The 13,239-nt window shown below is 42.4% G+C and overlaps 3 protein-coding genes across 4 annotated transcripts; 1 reads left to right on the top strand and 2 right to left on the bottom strand.

Moving 5' to 3' along the window:
* Nucleotides 1-925: 925 nt before the first annotated feature.
* dnajc28 (DnaJ (Hsp40) homolog, subfamily C, member 28) lies at nt 926-3,518 on the top strand. The gene is made up of 2 exons (XM_070835449.1): nt 926-1,002; nt 1,957-3,518. Exon 2 carries the CDS (start codon nt 1,970-1,972, stop codon nt 3,119-3,121), a length of 1,152 nt encoding a protein of 383 aa, XP_070691550.1. The 5' UTR covers nt 926-1,002; nt 1,957-1,969; the 3' UTR covers nt 3,122-3,518.
* LOC139205284 (potassium voltage-gated channel subfamily E member 1-like) lies at nt 3,484-4,010 on the bottom strand. Its single transcript, XM_070835450.1, has one exon. It carries the CDS (start codon nt 4,008-4,010, stop codon nt 3,567-3,569), a length of 444 nt encoding a protein of 147 aa, XP_070691551.1. The 3' UTR covers nt 3,484-3,566.
* A 1,502-nt stretch (nt 4,011-5,512) lies between these two features.
* Nucleotides 5,513-9,468, bottom strand: LOC139204925 (sodium channel regulatory subunit beta-1). Of its 2 annotated transcripts, none has more exons than XM_070834956.1 (6): nt 9,132-9,468; nt 8,141-8,307; nt 7,594-7,828; nt 6,557-6,716; nt 6,407-6,459; nt 5,513-6,282 (listed from the first exon to the last, which is right to left on the bottom strand). In XM_070834956.1, the coding sequence occupies exons 1-5, from the start codon at nt 9,172-9,174 to the stop codon at nt 6,414-6,416; spliced, it is 651 nt and encodes a 216-aa protein (XP_070691057.1). In that variant the 5' UTR covers nt 9,175-9,468; the 3' UTR covers nt 5,513-6,282; nt 6,407-6,413. The 2 variants fall into 2 exon arrangements, with proteins under 2 accessions (XP_070691057.1, XP_070691058.1); XM_070834957.1 differs by having other exon boundaries at nt 8,141-8,299; nt 9,194-9,468.
* Nucleotides 9,469-13,239: the final 3,771 nt, after the last annotated feature.

The following is a 13,239-nucleotide window of genomic DNA, read 5'->3' as shown; positions in this document are numbered from 1 at the left end:
TAACCTCTGTGCCAGCTAACTTTAATCTAACCTGTGTACCAGCTAACTGTAATCTAACCTCTGTGCCAGCTAACTTTAATCTAACCTCTGTGCCAGCTAACTTTAATCTAACCTGTGTACCAGCTAACTGTAATCTAACCTCTGTGCCAGCTAACTTTAATCTAACCTCTGTGCCAGCTAACTGTAATCTAACCTCTGTGCCAGCTAACTTTAATCTAACCTGTGTACCAGCTAACTGTAATCTAACCTCTGTGCCAGCTAACTTTAATCTAACCTCTGTGCCAGCTAACTATAATCTAACCTCTGTACCAGCTAACTATAATCTAACCTCTGTACCAGCTAACTTTAATCTAACCTCTGTCCCAGCTAACTTTAATCTAACCTCTGTACCAGCTAACTATAATCTAACCTCTGTACCAGCTAACTATAATCTAACCTCTGTACCAGCTAACTTTAATCTAACCTCTGTACCAGCTAACTTTAATCTAACCTCTGTGCCAGCTAACTTTAATCTAACCTCTGTGCCAGCTAACTATAATCTAACCTCTGTACCAGCTAACTTTAATCTAACCTCTGTCCCAGCTAACTTTAATCTAACCTCTGTACCAGCTAACTATAATCTAACCTCTGTACCAGCTAACTTTAATCTAACCTGTGTACCAGCTAACTTTAATCTAACCTCTGTACCAGCTAACTATAATCTAACCTCTGTACCAGCTAACTATAATCTAACCTCTGTACCAGCTAACTTTAATCTAACCTCTGTACCAGCTAACTTTAATCTAACCTCTGTACCAGCTAACTATAATCTAACCTCTGTACCAGCTAACTTTAATCTAACCTCTGTACCAGCTAACTATAATCTAACCTCTGTACCAGCTAACTTTAATCTAACCTCTGTGCCAGCTAACTATAATCTAACACCTGTACCAGCTAACTATAATCTAACCTCTGTCTGTAACAGTGATCTGTGTGGAGCCCGGATGGCCCTGACCATTAAAGGTAAGATACACCTTCAAATGCATGCACTGCTCATTTCAGTGATTTGTGACAGTGAGACAGGATCTAATCAGCTTTGTTATGGAGCCCTCGTGATGGTGTCATTCAGCTGTGTGATCTTAACTTTTAGGATTTAAAAAAAAGTCACAATTTTAGCAGCTGTTGTCCATTAGCCACCAGTGGATTAACAGTGAGGCACATAAAGTTAGATTTCTCATCCTGTCTATCGACCTCTTTGGGGTCTGATTAACACCAAATGAACGTGAATGTAGAATTATAAACTGTGAGTGAGGAAATCATTACCTTATTTGTTGTGATATCAATGCTTTATGATCATTTCCATTAATAGACACCTTCATCAAATGTGCACACTCAGTGACTGGAAAAGTGACTTCACGCTTAAAGACTTTCCTATACAGTGGGCTTTAATCAATTCAGAGGAAAACATATTAAGTAGATCTGCACATACAGCAGAGATGCCTGCGAGGAAAGAACGTCATGTCAAGTGTGACATTTCATTTTGAAATGTGGTGAATATTTATTAAAATGTACTACCAGCACCTACATTCATGAAAATGGAGAAACAATGGGAGTTAAACAGGCCTGCTGCACCAGACATGAGGGATGAATTAGTCCTTTTAGTGTATCCAACTGCAACCCTAAAGTGACAAGCAATGACTCAGACTTCCTGTTCAGTAGATATTCAGAGCTGGACCAGGCTTTTATTATTTGACTTGCTAATTTGACAGAACTATTCCATCTTTATTTAAGGTTATTTGTACTACTAGTGGTCTATTGTGAAACATAATTGCTTCCTGGTGAAAAGATTTAGTTTATTTCTGTAAGATTTCTCTTAAGTGACAGAGCAGGCTAGATATTTCATATTTTTATAACTTTTTTAAAAAACTATTAACTAGTTAAAAATAACGATAATAATAATGTTTTTCAAATCCACAGGAGTGTGCCAGAAATGAGTTGCACTTTCCACCTCCTGGTCTCCCGCGGTAACTTTTACCATGGCCGTTTTCTGCTCGTTTTGTCCAAGTCCCTGTTACTCAGAGCTCTCAGCTCCAGGCCCCAGATCAGCAGGAGTCTGCAAGAGAGCTACAGGCTTCTGCAGCTGCCTGATGAGGGACTCAGCAGTCCTGTGCAGGTGAAAGAGGCCTACCTGCGCCTAGCAAAGCTCTACCACCCGGACTCTGGGGCGCCGACCGCAGATGCAGTGCTGTTTGCTCGGGTTGAGGAGGCCTACCGTGCTGTGCTAGCACATCAGAGCAAGACCAAGCAACCTGATGAAGGGAAGGAGGTGGTAGATGAGGATAAGTTCAGAGGTACCGCACTCGCACACAGACAATACCTCAACTATGAGGGTCTGGGTTCAGGCACGCCCAGCCAGCGTGAGCGTCAGTACCGTCAGATTCGTGTGGACCGGGCTTCAGACCAGGTTTTAAACTACCGGCAGAGGGAGCACGAGAGGGCAGCTGCTGCAGAGGGGGCGCTGGTGGAACGGGACGTGCGTCAGCGCAGCCGAAAGATCAAGATCACCCAGGCTGTGGAACGACTTGTGGAGGACCTGATCCAGGAGTCCATGGCCCGGGGAGACTTCAGGAACCTGAGTGGAGCTGGAAAACCTCTCAACAAGTTTGACCACAATCCATACGCTGATCCTATGACCCACAACCTCAACCGCATCCTCATAGATAATGGTTACCAGCCACCCTGGGTCATCACACAACGCGACATCCGGGAGGCCGTGGCTCAGATCCGAAATAGGTTATTGGAGGGGAGGTCGAGGTTCAGTGAGCCCATGACCCCCGACGAGCACAGCCAGTGGGAGCAGCTGTGTGCATCTGTACAGGAGGAGTTGGTAAAACTTAACAAGATTGTGGACAACTACAACCTCATCGTACCGATGCTCAACATGCAAATGGTTCACTTCAGTTTGTCGCGAGAGATTGACCGCGCTGTGAAAGGAGCCCACCAACACAGGCTGGACCGGCAGAGAGAGAGAGAACGGGAGAGAGAGAGGAGGAAGGAGGAGAAAAAAAGATCCAATGTCAGAACTAAGCCCACAAATATGAAACAAGGCCTGATGTCTTGGATGAAGAATTTGCTGAGATGAAAACACTAAAGCTTTGAATCTAAGCAAACAGAAAAATGATTTGGGATCAGTGATTCATTTGTTTTATTCACTTAAACCAATCATTTCAGTCCACGAGGCAATACTTCAGACAGACCTGTTCATCACTCTGAATCAAATACAATGGCACCACTTCAACACTTTGACTCTGTTACTACTGTTATTGTCCAGATACGCAGGAGTGTCAGCAGCTGTTAGTAGAAGAACAGCACTGAGCAATCATGGCTGCGTGACTGTGAAGTGCCAGGAACTGCATGTGTCGATAACCAAGATGAACACGAGGCAATTTTATGATACAAGTTGCTTCTGTGAAGTCACTGATCTGTCAATACGAACCTAACACTGTAACTTTCGGTTGCTATGTGACATTAAAATTTAAGGTAGATAAAAAATCTTGTGTTACAGAGTATTACATTCTTGAAAGTGGTCAGTGTTTGAATAGCTGAGCGTCTCCCTCTAGTCTGGCAGCTGCTCCAGGGTTGCAGATGACGATGGGCTCCTTGCTGCTGGCCCCGTTACCTCCCGCCTCCCTGTGCAGAGCCTGAGTGACGACCCTGGACGGAGTCATCACCTTGGCCCAATCGTGGGCAATGTACTGGTGGTACGGGTCGTGAGAGCTCTCCAGCTTCTTGGAGCGAATGTAGCTGAGCATGATGCCGAATGTGAAGAAGCTGAACATGCCAACCACCAGAAAGATATACATCATGCCCTGAGACTGAGCGTGGGCCCTGGCTCCAGCCACGTGGTGCGCGGCCTGCTGGGTAGTGTAGTTCTGAGGAGTCGCATGAGACAGCGGGCTCGTGCTGTTGAGGCAGTGCTGCAGGAAGGAGAGCAGGAGTGACTGCAGCTCGGTGGCGTTGATGTGGGACATGGCTGACCTCTGCTGCACACTCAGCGAATTGCAACTGGAGGAGGAGGAGGAGGAGGAGACTGTGAGGAAAAGACTCATCTCTCAGGAAAGATTAGGAAAAAATATACTATATTTCACTTTAGTGTGTTTATGTGGGAAAATATTCCCTCAAAATTCACTTGAGTAAAGAAAGTGCATGTTAAAACACTAGAAAAAAAGGAAAGGAAGCGCAGTGAGAGTCCAAGAAAGTATCAGGCATCTGAGAGGTTTGCTATATAACTCAGTCATCCAGGAGAAGGACGTAAGGAGAAATCAGTTTTGCACTTTAAATTTGCACTAAGTGACACTTAAGTATGTCATCCCGTCTGATTTGAAAAGTATTCTCTGACTCCTACCCAACAAACTGAGCTTGAATGCTGAAGAGCCTTTTTTCTCAATTTGGCTGAGCTCTCAGGGTTTAGTTTTGGTGTTTTTGGAGTAAAGGTAAGGTGACCTAATTGATTCCCACAAAATGATATCAACATTATTCAAGCTTTGCTCAGTAGACGGACGAGCCTACCTGTCAAGGCTGTGGAATCAGCTCCTGCTGTCCTGCAGACGATTATTTCAAGTCATGTGTATCCAGCAGCTGGTCCCAGACTACACCTCTGGTAGAAACATACCCCCCCCCCCCGCTTCTCCTGGTCATAATGTGCCCTCCTTCGTTCTCATACTGTCACGCGGAAGAGATCCGCAGCATGTTCAGCATGTCAACACGTCTAATGAAACGAGGAGGTCACAGGGCAAGGTCGGGAGCTCCGTATAGTGGGGCGGTGGTGTAGCATGATTTACAACAGTGTCCTATAGTGGTGCGGTTCAGATGAGCATGTTTGGAGGTAGGATATTGTCATTACATCTGACCTCACTCAAGCGGCGTTAATCTGGTAAAATGGTTTGAAAATCAGATGAAAAGAATTAATTAGCTTTAATGTTACGCCTGCATGTGGAAAAGTCTACTAATTTTGTGCCACTAGTAAGCAGGGATAAACAAACATGAAGGATTATCATCATCCTTTGTGGCTCTAGACTGATGTTAAATCCCAGGGTGTGGCTTGTATTGTGTTGTGTATTGACAGAATCTCCATTGTTCACCTTTTGCAGTAGGAGCATGTGGTCATTTTGAGGACGGTGCAGGGCTGCAGCAGGAGAACAAAGCTGCTTTCAGAACACAGGTAGTTTGGACAGTCTGCAGCACTGCTCACACTAGATTGAGTTACCACACAGTCACCTCCAAATGTCCTTTAACTCACCGTTGTAGGTGTGTGTGTGTGTGTGTGTGTGTATTTAAGACAGAGACGTACACTTATTCTGTTGTGGGATTTGGCAAACACAGCAAAGCATTTTCAGTCCAGGTTTGTTTTCTAAAACACGTCACACAGAATGAAGAAGCATCTCAGGCAACATCTGCAAAACAGATGTAGTTCCTCAACACTGGATCACTGTCAAAGTGCAGTGGGCAAGTGATTTACAAAAACATTTTCTTTATTCAAGTTGATTTACAATCTTGCACAGAGAAGGACTAGGATGGTCAGATAAGTTTAGATTGACTCGAACTGTGTTTTTGGCTGACTTGTAAATTAAGCCATGCTGCTTGTGCTTAACATTAACTGGAGCTGGTTTAGGAGTGAGGCCAGTGTCAAGACATCAGGGTTGCCGTTCCACTCACGGCTACCTAGAAGCTCTTCTTTGGTAGGATTTAGACATGACAGTCGTTCAAAATTCAACATTTAGAGGCCACATTTGTTGCATGTCATTTTCAAACGATGGCAAACTCATTGCATAGATTGGGGGGGGGGCCTGAAGCCATTTATTCTAAAACAAGTGTAGTGACAATTTAGGCTGCTACTGGGACATTTTAAAGTGTTTTCAAGCATTTGAAGTGAAGCTGAATTGATGCGTCAATCGTCTGATTAGTTCATCAATAGAAAATTCATCAGTGACCATTTGGATACCTGATGAACTGCCATGTCCCACAGTTGCAGCAGGTTACACGTGCGTTTCTACACGTCTCACTGCTTCCAGTAGTTGATTTTGCCTTGGACACCCTGTTTTCCTGACATCCAAAGGACTCCTGCCCTGCCTACGGCCATCTGCACCATCAGCTCCTATGTATACTCACACAGGTTGCATATAGGACTGAGCGTGACCAAGGCGTTCAAAATCAACCTCTTTGCACAAACAATAATTGTGCCTTTGTTGGCAAAATCACGGCACAGCATTTGTTACTTGACTCTTGCAGAGATGATCTTTTCACCTGGTGGATGCAAAATGACAAACAAACATAAAAACAGTTTAAGGTTTTATTTTATATAAAAATCGGATGTTGTGCGAGCCTGTAAATGTGTATAATGGCGACTTGAAAGATCGATCTGACTCACGGTAAAGTTACTCTAGCTGCACCCCGTCACAGTTGTCTTTTGATTCCAAAAGCCTGGAAATATAAGAACAAAAGGTGGATTACTTATATTGCTTAATTCATGTGAAATAATCAGTTTAGTAATACATCACACAAAAGACAAATCACTCACTGTGCCTGAGCTTTGAGAGCTTTACGAGCCTCCCGAGCTTCGTGTTCCTCTGAAATCTTCTTGTAACAGTAGACCAGGACCACAACAAGCCACAACTGCAGAACCACAATCAGCACGTACATTATAATCTCTGCGATCACCGCTGTCAGCTCCCGATTGGCTGAGAGAGAGAAGAGCCAACAATGTAGCAGTGCAGAGGAAGCAGGTCCACCAGGGTTAAGACTGTTTTCCGTGCAGACTATCACAAACATTTGAAGGTAAAGTAGCTCTGAAGTCAGAAATCCTCTCAGTGGTGGAGATGTGCCTCAACAAAAGACAGATTCAAGTAAAAATTAGAGGAAATCTGACAAGGTAGTGGAATTAAGTTATTAAAGTATTGTACCCAAGTACAGTTTTGAGGTTCTTGTTCTTAACTTAACTTTTTTACACCACTTTATGCTTCATCTCCACTTCTGTTAGTTTGAGTTCATAGTTACGGTTTGGATTTACATACAAAATAAAAGGCAAAGTTTGTAACAAACAGAGCTGTCATATGTACTAGATCAGTGGCTTCCGATCTTTTTGGCTCATGAGACCCCTTCTAAAAAAAACAGTGTCTTTGTCAGGCCCCTCGATATCTACTTCACATATCCAGCAGTAGTTAGTTCCACCAAAAAAATGATGTTTCACTCAAAGGCCCATAGAGGTAAAATTATCCAATATTTTTTAAAAAAGAGCAAAGTTTAGAGAAAAACAAAAATCTGTGGAGCAGAACTGTCGTCTTTCGAATCTCATTAATCATCTCATGCAGATGCATTTTCTGACCCTTTGGAGGAGCCCGACCTCTAGTTTGGGAGCCACTGGGTTAAACTACCAAACTGTATATAATGTAGTTACAAAACCACTCAGGGCATTTTTCCACAGAATGAGTACTTTTACTTCTGATTTCATAATACTCATAATACTTCCGTACTTATATTTAGGTATCTAAGATGTAAAATGAAGGACTTTTACTTGTAAAAGAGGGCCAGCCTTCTCACAGGTCCAGCCCAGCTTACCTACAGACACCACGCTGAGCTCCACCTCCTTCTCCACAGTGACGTGCTCATCGTACTGTGGCAGGAAGAGGGTGCGGTGGATTGTGCAGCGGTACGTGCCTGTGTCATTGAAGGTGACGTTATGAATGTAAATGGCTCCTATCTGAATATCGCCTTTTTTTGTCCCGTGCCACTTCAGGCGGTCGCTGAAATGTTCATGGAGGATGTCGGCTCTGGGGTGGTCATAGTGGAAAATCTGAGGGGGGACAGATAGGAAACTTAATAAACATGTAAATAAGAATAGAAAATAGAAAATAGAATAGAAAATAAATGCAAAAACAGCATAAATATGGATTTCTTCTATTTAGAGACAAAAAATGTTCAGTTAACAGCTGTTGAGTTTCCAGTGTTCATACAGAGCTGATAAAAATGACAAATGTAAAGAACTGGCCCTGTAAAATGTACTTCCTTTCAGAGTTGCTGAAGGCATCTTGACAGTAGAAGAGAGTTTTCGTTGACAAACCCCAGCCAGATCCGCCTGCTCCCTCAATCTCTTTGGTGAACTCACATGTATGAACTCCTCCTCTCCAAGCGGTTTGAAGTGCCAGTCCACCGTGGCCCGGGCTGACACCTCCTCCCTTCTCTTACAGGAGATGCAGCCCAGCAGGAATCCTCCTCCTGCCACGGCTTCCGTCAGGGAGTCCACCTCCGCACAGCCGCCGTGGCCCTGAGACACTGCAGGAAAAAAGAAGGAGGGGAGGAAGAGGAGGAGAGGAAGAAGACAAAAACACAGGAGTAGAAAGGATCAATGCTAGAAATGATCAAGAAGCAGAGAGGAAGAACGTGCATGTGTAGCGACAACTGTCCACCAACCATCCAGACTTTATATATGTTTAAGTTACGGAGGAGCTATAAAGTAGAACTTTTTCTTGATACCACCAATGAAGCGCTTGGAGCTCTCAGTGAAGTGAATATTTGTCTAAAAATTGATGCTGTGTGTTTTTAAAGCAGGTTCATTTGTGTGGCACCTTTCAAAGGCATTAAAGCACAAGAGAAAATAAGCACCGCAATATGAAAAGACACATAGAAATCAGATTTAAATACAGTGAAATAAAATGGAGGAATTCGAAATTAAAAAAAGAGGATGAAATCACTTTGCAGTTACATTGCAGTGAGAGATTAGGCCCAAGTTTAATTTGATATATTTAATTTAATATGAATAAATACTTGTTTTTGGATTATTCATCAGTCACACGAATATTTTGATATTTTGAAGTTTTAGGCAAGTTTTGTAAGACGATATTTCATGTCTGAGAGTAATAACTCTGATTTATTATTATTATTATTATTATTATTTGTTATTTTATTAATCCAGTAAAATAAAAACTTAAACTTAAACAAAAGACATTTTCACTGATTGACATTTTATTCTATGAAAAAGCTCTGGGAAAAAACAAGAAATTCAGTTCAGGAACTCACTTTCAAACATGTAACTTCAACCACCAACATCAAGTCTTCCTCATAATTAAAGGGAAGGACATAGACGATTTTAAACTCACCGAACAGACTGAAGACGACCAAAAGAAACAAGTTGCATATCATTTCTGCTGGAGCAACTTACAGCCGGCGATTGAACAAAATATTGACCTTTCCTTGGCATAAACCAGCGGAGAAATATCTGTGGGGCTACATTACTGACATAATGCCTCTTGATTCCTGCTTAATCCCACCACAAAGCAGTCCAAAAAAAACCTTTAAACCAGATTGTCAGTCCATCGGTTCTAACAATCCTCCATTCCACAAAGGCCAAAAATGCCCAAAAGCCTCAGAACTGGGAAATGTTTTCCAAAAAAAAAACTTGAGTCTCTGTGTGTCTTCGCAGAAGTCTCCCCAGCAGTCCCGGCTGACTTTAAGGCAGCTATAATTAGAGCGTGTGAATCCAGGAGAGATGCACGCTGAGAGTGCTGAAAGCCAGCAGGAAACCTGAGAAGATGAGACCTGATCCATAACCACAGCATGAGCGTCTACAGCCTACAGACTGCAGCCATGTTTCCTCTGATTTCTAGACTGACAAAGGAAAGTTCTCTCAGACAGACAAAAGTTTCTGACAAACCCCAAAGATTGTTTTTCTTTGTTAGTGGAGCATGAATGCAGATATTACTAAGAGGCTATTAGTGTAAAGCAGGAAATGCTATGCGGGCTTTGGTTATCAACTATTCTTTCCTTAATATCATCTTTTCTCACATATATTCATGTTGTGGTACTATGTAGGCTGGAGGCTTCTATATTCATTCTGTAATGAGAAGGAGCAGCAGCTCTGCCATGCAAAATCAGTCCTTTTGTTAAACAAATTCTTTCGGACAAACACATGCAGGGCTTAAAGGGACTGAACACAGATACATAAATGCATTTCAGTGTAATGTGATGCTTTATTTTTGCCTGTAGATAAATGCTGTGTTCTGCCCCCCCACCCTCCACAGGCCAAAGGTCACGGTCAGCCACAGAAGTAGCTCAAGGACACATCAGCAGGGATGAACCCTAATGAAAATCATTTTTCTGAGGATTCTCACACCACTTTCATCCATTCTCTATCACTCCCTGTAGTGAGCCGGCTTAACCTGACGTCCTCAGTCTTTTGTTTTTGAGGCCATCATAGAAATGAACTACACTGTGCTCATTTTCCAGTAGACTTAAATATCTGGAAATGACCTCAGAGGAAACAAACTATACAAATGCAATTTGTCTTCTCTCTTGCTCTTTCCCCTTAGCCCCCACAATCACAGTCCAGTTTGACTGTGTTTAATTTATTTGAATGTGCTTGACATTCTTTGTTATTGCTTATTCATTAGTCTTGTTTTACGTAGTAATTTGGTATCAATAAGTGCTCTCTGACATTCCTCTCAATATGAAGGTGTCATTGAGTAATTAAAACGTCGTTAATTATACCGATAAATCCTTCACCCACGCATTTCATGCTTTTTCCTCCAGTTCACAGAAAACAGTAAAAGTGACGTATAGTGTCGTATGTAGTTTCTCTTCCTATCAAGTTTAGATATCTGCCATCAAAGGGTCTGACAGTCAGTCAATGCCAGCTGGACGGACAGAAACACAAGGCCTCTGAAGTCAAGGCTGACAGAACAGACGCTGACTGAAGGCCTCACCTTGGTGCTGACTACAGTGACAGAGAGACTGACGTGGTTGGTACAGTCAGCGTGTCGACATGATAAATGTAATGAGGTGTTTTTTTAAAAAATCTTTTTAAAGAGGAATTAAACAAACCAAGTTGTGCAGTGCACAGGGCGAGGATATAAGCTGTGCTTATGCCAGCCAGGCTGTGTGTTTGTGTGTTTTGGCTGCGCTGGAGGTCAGAGATGTTGTCATGTGATGTAACCAGATGACACAGTGAAGCACTGAGCTCTTTATAATAGACCTTGCCTCTTTTAACCTTGTGTTAGCCTATGATGGATGAAATAAAAATCAGTCGGAGCAATCTTGGAAATCACACACATATGAGCAGGACGGGGTGAAGGAGAGACCTTGGGTTGGCGCACACATGAGGGGGGAAACTTCAAGGAAATGTTGATATATGGCAAACCCTGTGTGTGTGTGTGTGTGTGTGTGTGTGTGTGTGTGTGTGTTGTGTATATGGGGTAGGCTGCACCTCTGTGAGCCTACACACGCATACACACAGTGAGTGACACACCTCCTTTCTCCCTATGCTGGTGATGTTTTTTTTTTTTTTTTATTTTTAGCTCAGATCGAGTTTCCAGTCCCCGATTCAGCAGCCAGAGGTGCTCAGCAACACAACTCCCTGGATCCTGGAGCAGTTTCTTTGCCCGGGCTGCATATGTGACAGAGAGCTCGGCTCTCTGATTTGAAGTGGAGCCAGTGGGTGAAGTGTTGATTGCAGGAGGCGGTCACAGGGAGTGAGACGACAGGAGATGTCTGGTAAACCATCGGAGAATTTGAAATTGCCAAGTCATTGTGATGCTCTGCCATTGATTTGAAAGGACACAGAAGCTACTGCTGGCTGAAGGTTAAAACTGACAAGAAGGTAAAGGCGCGTTTATTGCAGCAAAAGATGAGCAGATTTTCTGGATATATGCTGTTAAATATTGTATAATACTTTTAGAAAACTACTTTAAACAATAACTATGACTTTGTTCCTATCAGGGCTGTAAATGTCTCTGTTTTATAGCTTCTAAAATGTAGTTGATGGAGAACGCCCTAATATGTATTTTTAAGACTGAAACATATGAAGTGTGTGCATATGATGGGGTGTGAGCATTAGAGATGAGGCAAAGTAGTGCTTCCTGTGCAGTACACTAAGCCACAAGAGCTGAAATGATGATTAACTGATCAGCTGATTAACACAGATCTAAGCAGCAACTACTTAGATAATTATTTAGGTTCTTCTGCAAGCAAAAATGCCAAACATTTGTTTGTTCCAGCCTCTCATTTGTGAGGATTTGCTGCATTTCTTTGTCTCATGTGATAATAAACCAAAGATCTTTGGATTTTGGATCGAAGATATGGCTGGTCAGATAAAACAAGATATCTGAAGCCATTCATTTGGCGTTAATGGAAATTTTGGACTATTAACGCTATCACTTTCTTAAATAGTCACAAAAATTACAATTATATTCCTAGTTAAGTTTGGAAAATGATTTAAAAATATGCAGATAGCAGAAAGAGCCATGAGTTACAGCCCTAACAATCGACAGCATTTCAGCCTGTCGGTTGAAGTCTCTACATTCATGCATCATCTTAAATGAAAGTGTTTTGACATCGTGTGCTCTCCTGTTTCCAGCTTCAGACAAGGTGACCTGGCGCCGGCCCCGTTCACTGTATGTGTCCTTTGGGAAGAGATATCCAATCTCTTGCAGGCTGCATCCTACATATAAGAGCTCATGAGGCCACATGAAGCCATGCTGCTGCTGCTGCTGCTGCTGCTGCTGCAGGCCAGGGGTGAGATGAATGTTTCCGTTTGTCATACATACAAGAAGCTCTGTGATCAATGAATTTAAGAGGATTTCTAAATAACATAGACTCAAAAAAAAAACAAAAAAACTCACATATCGTTTTATAGCAATTTAATGAAGTAAAAATGAACAATTAAGTGATGAGGCAAAAGTTATCACGTGACTGCACGCAGCCGTGTTAGACACAAGGGGTCGCAATGTTTCTGTCCATTCACTTTAGTCACATAAAGGCTCCCTTCAAATAAACTCAGGAATTGTGCTAAATCTGTGGATTTACCTGAACTTGTAGCTCAGGGCGTGTTGAGGAAACCTGTTGTGGTGACTTTGACTTTTTTGACTTTTTTACCAAGACTGCATGAGACTGCTCATTTCGGTCGTTTTCGGAATAAAACAATTTAACTATAATAAGAGAACCGGTTCAAACATGCGACGCGACCGCTTTGTTTAAAGTGTATCGGGAGATTAATAGTAGATGAGGGATAAATCAGGCTTTCTGTGGACTAGTTGGAGGTAAACACTCCTCTGCTCCTCTAGCCACATCCTCTGAACAGTTATTTTACCGGACTGGACCACAAAGTTTGCCAGAGGGGTGCTCGTCTTGTTTTTGTGGTGGCTGTGTGTATTTTACTGTATATTAACAAATGTTAAATATAATTTATATAATATGTGTTGAGAAAAGTGTAGG

This window comes from Pempheris klunzingeri, chromosome 8 (genome assembly GCF_042242105.1).
Source record: "Pempheris klunzingeri isolate RE-2024b chromosome 8, fPemKlu1.hap1, whole genome shotgun sequence".
In the NCBI taxonomy this organism is placed as follows: domain Eukaryota; kingdom Metazoa; phylum Chordata; class Actinopteri; order Acropomatiformes; family Pempheridae; genus Pempheris; species Pempheris klunzingeri.
This window is presented reverse-complemented; position numbering and strand designations above follow the sequence as displayed.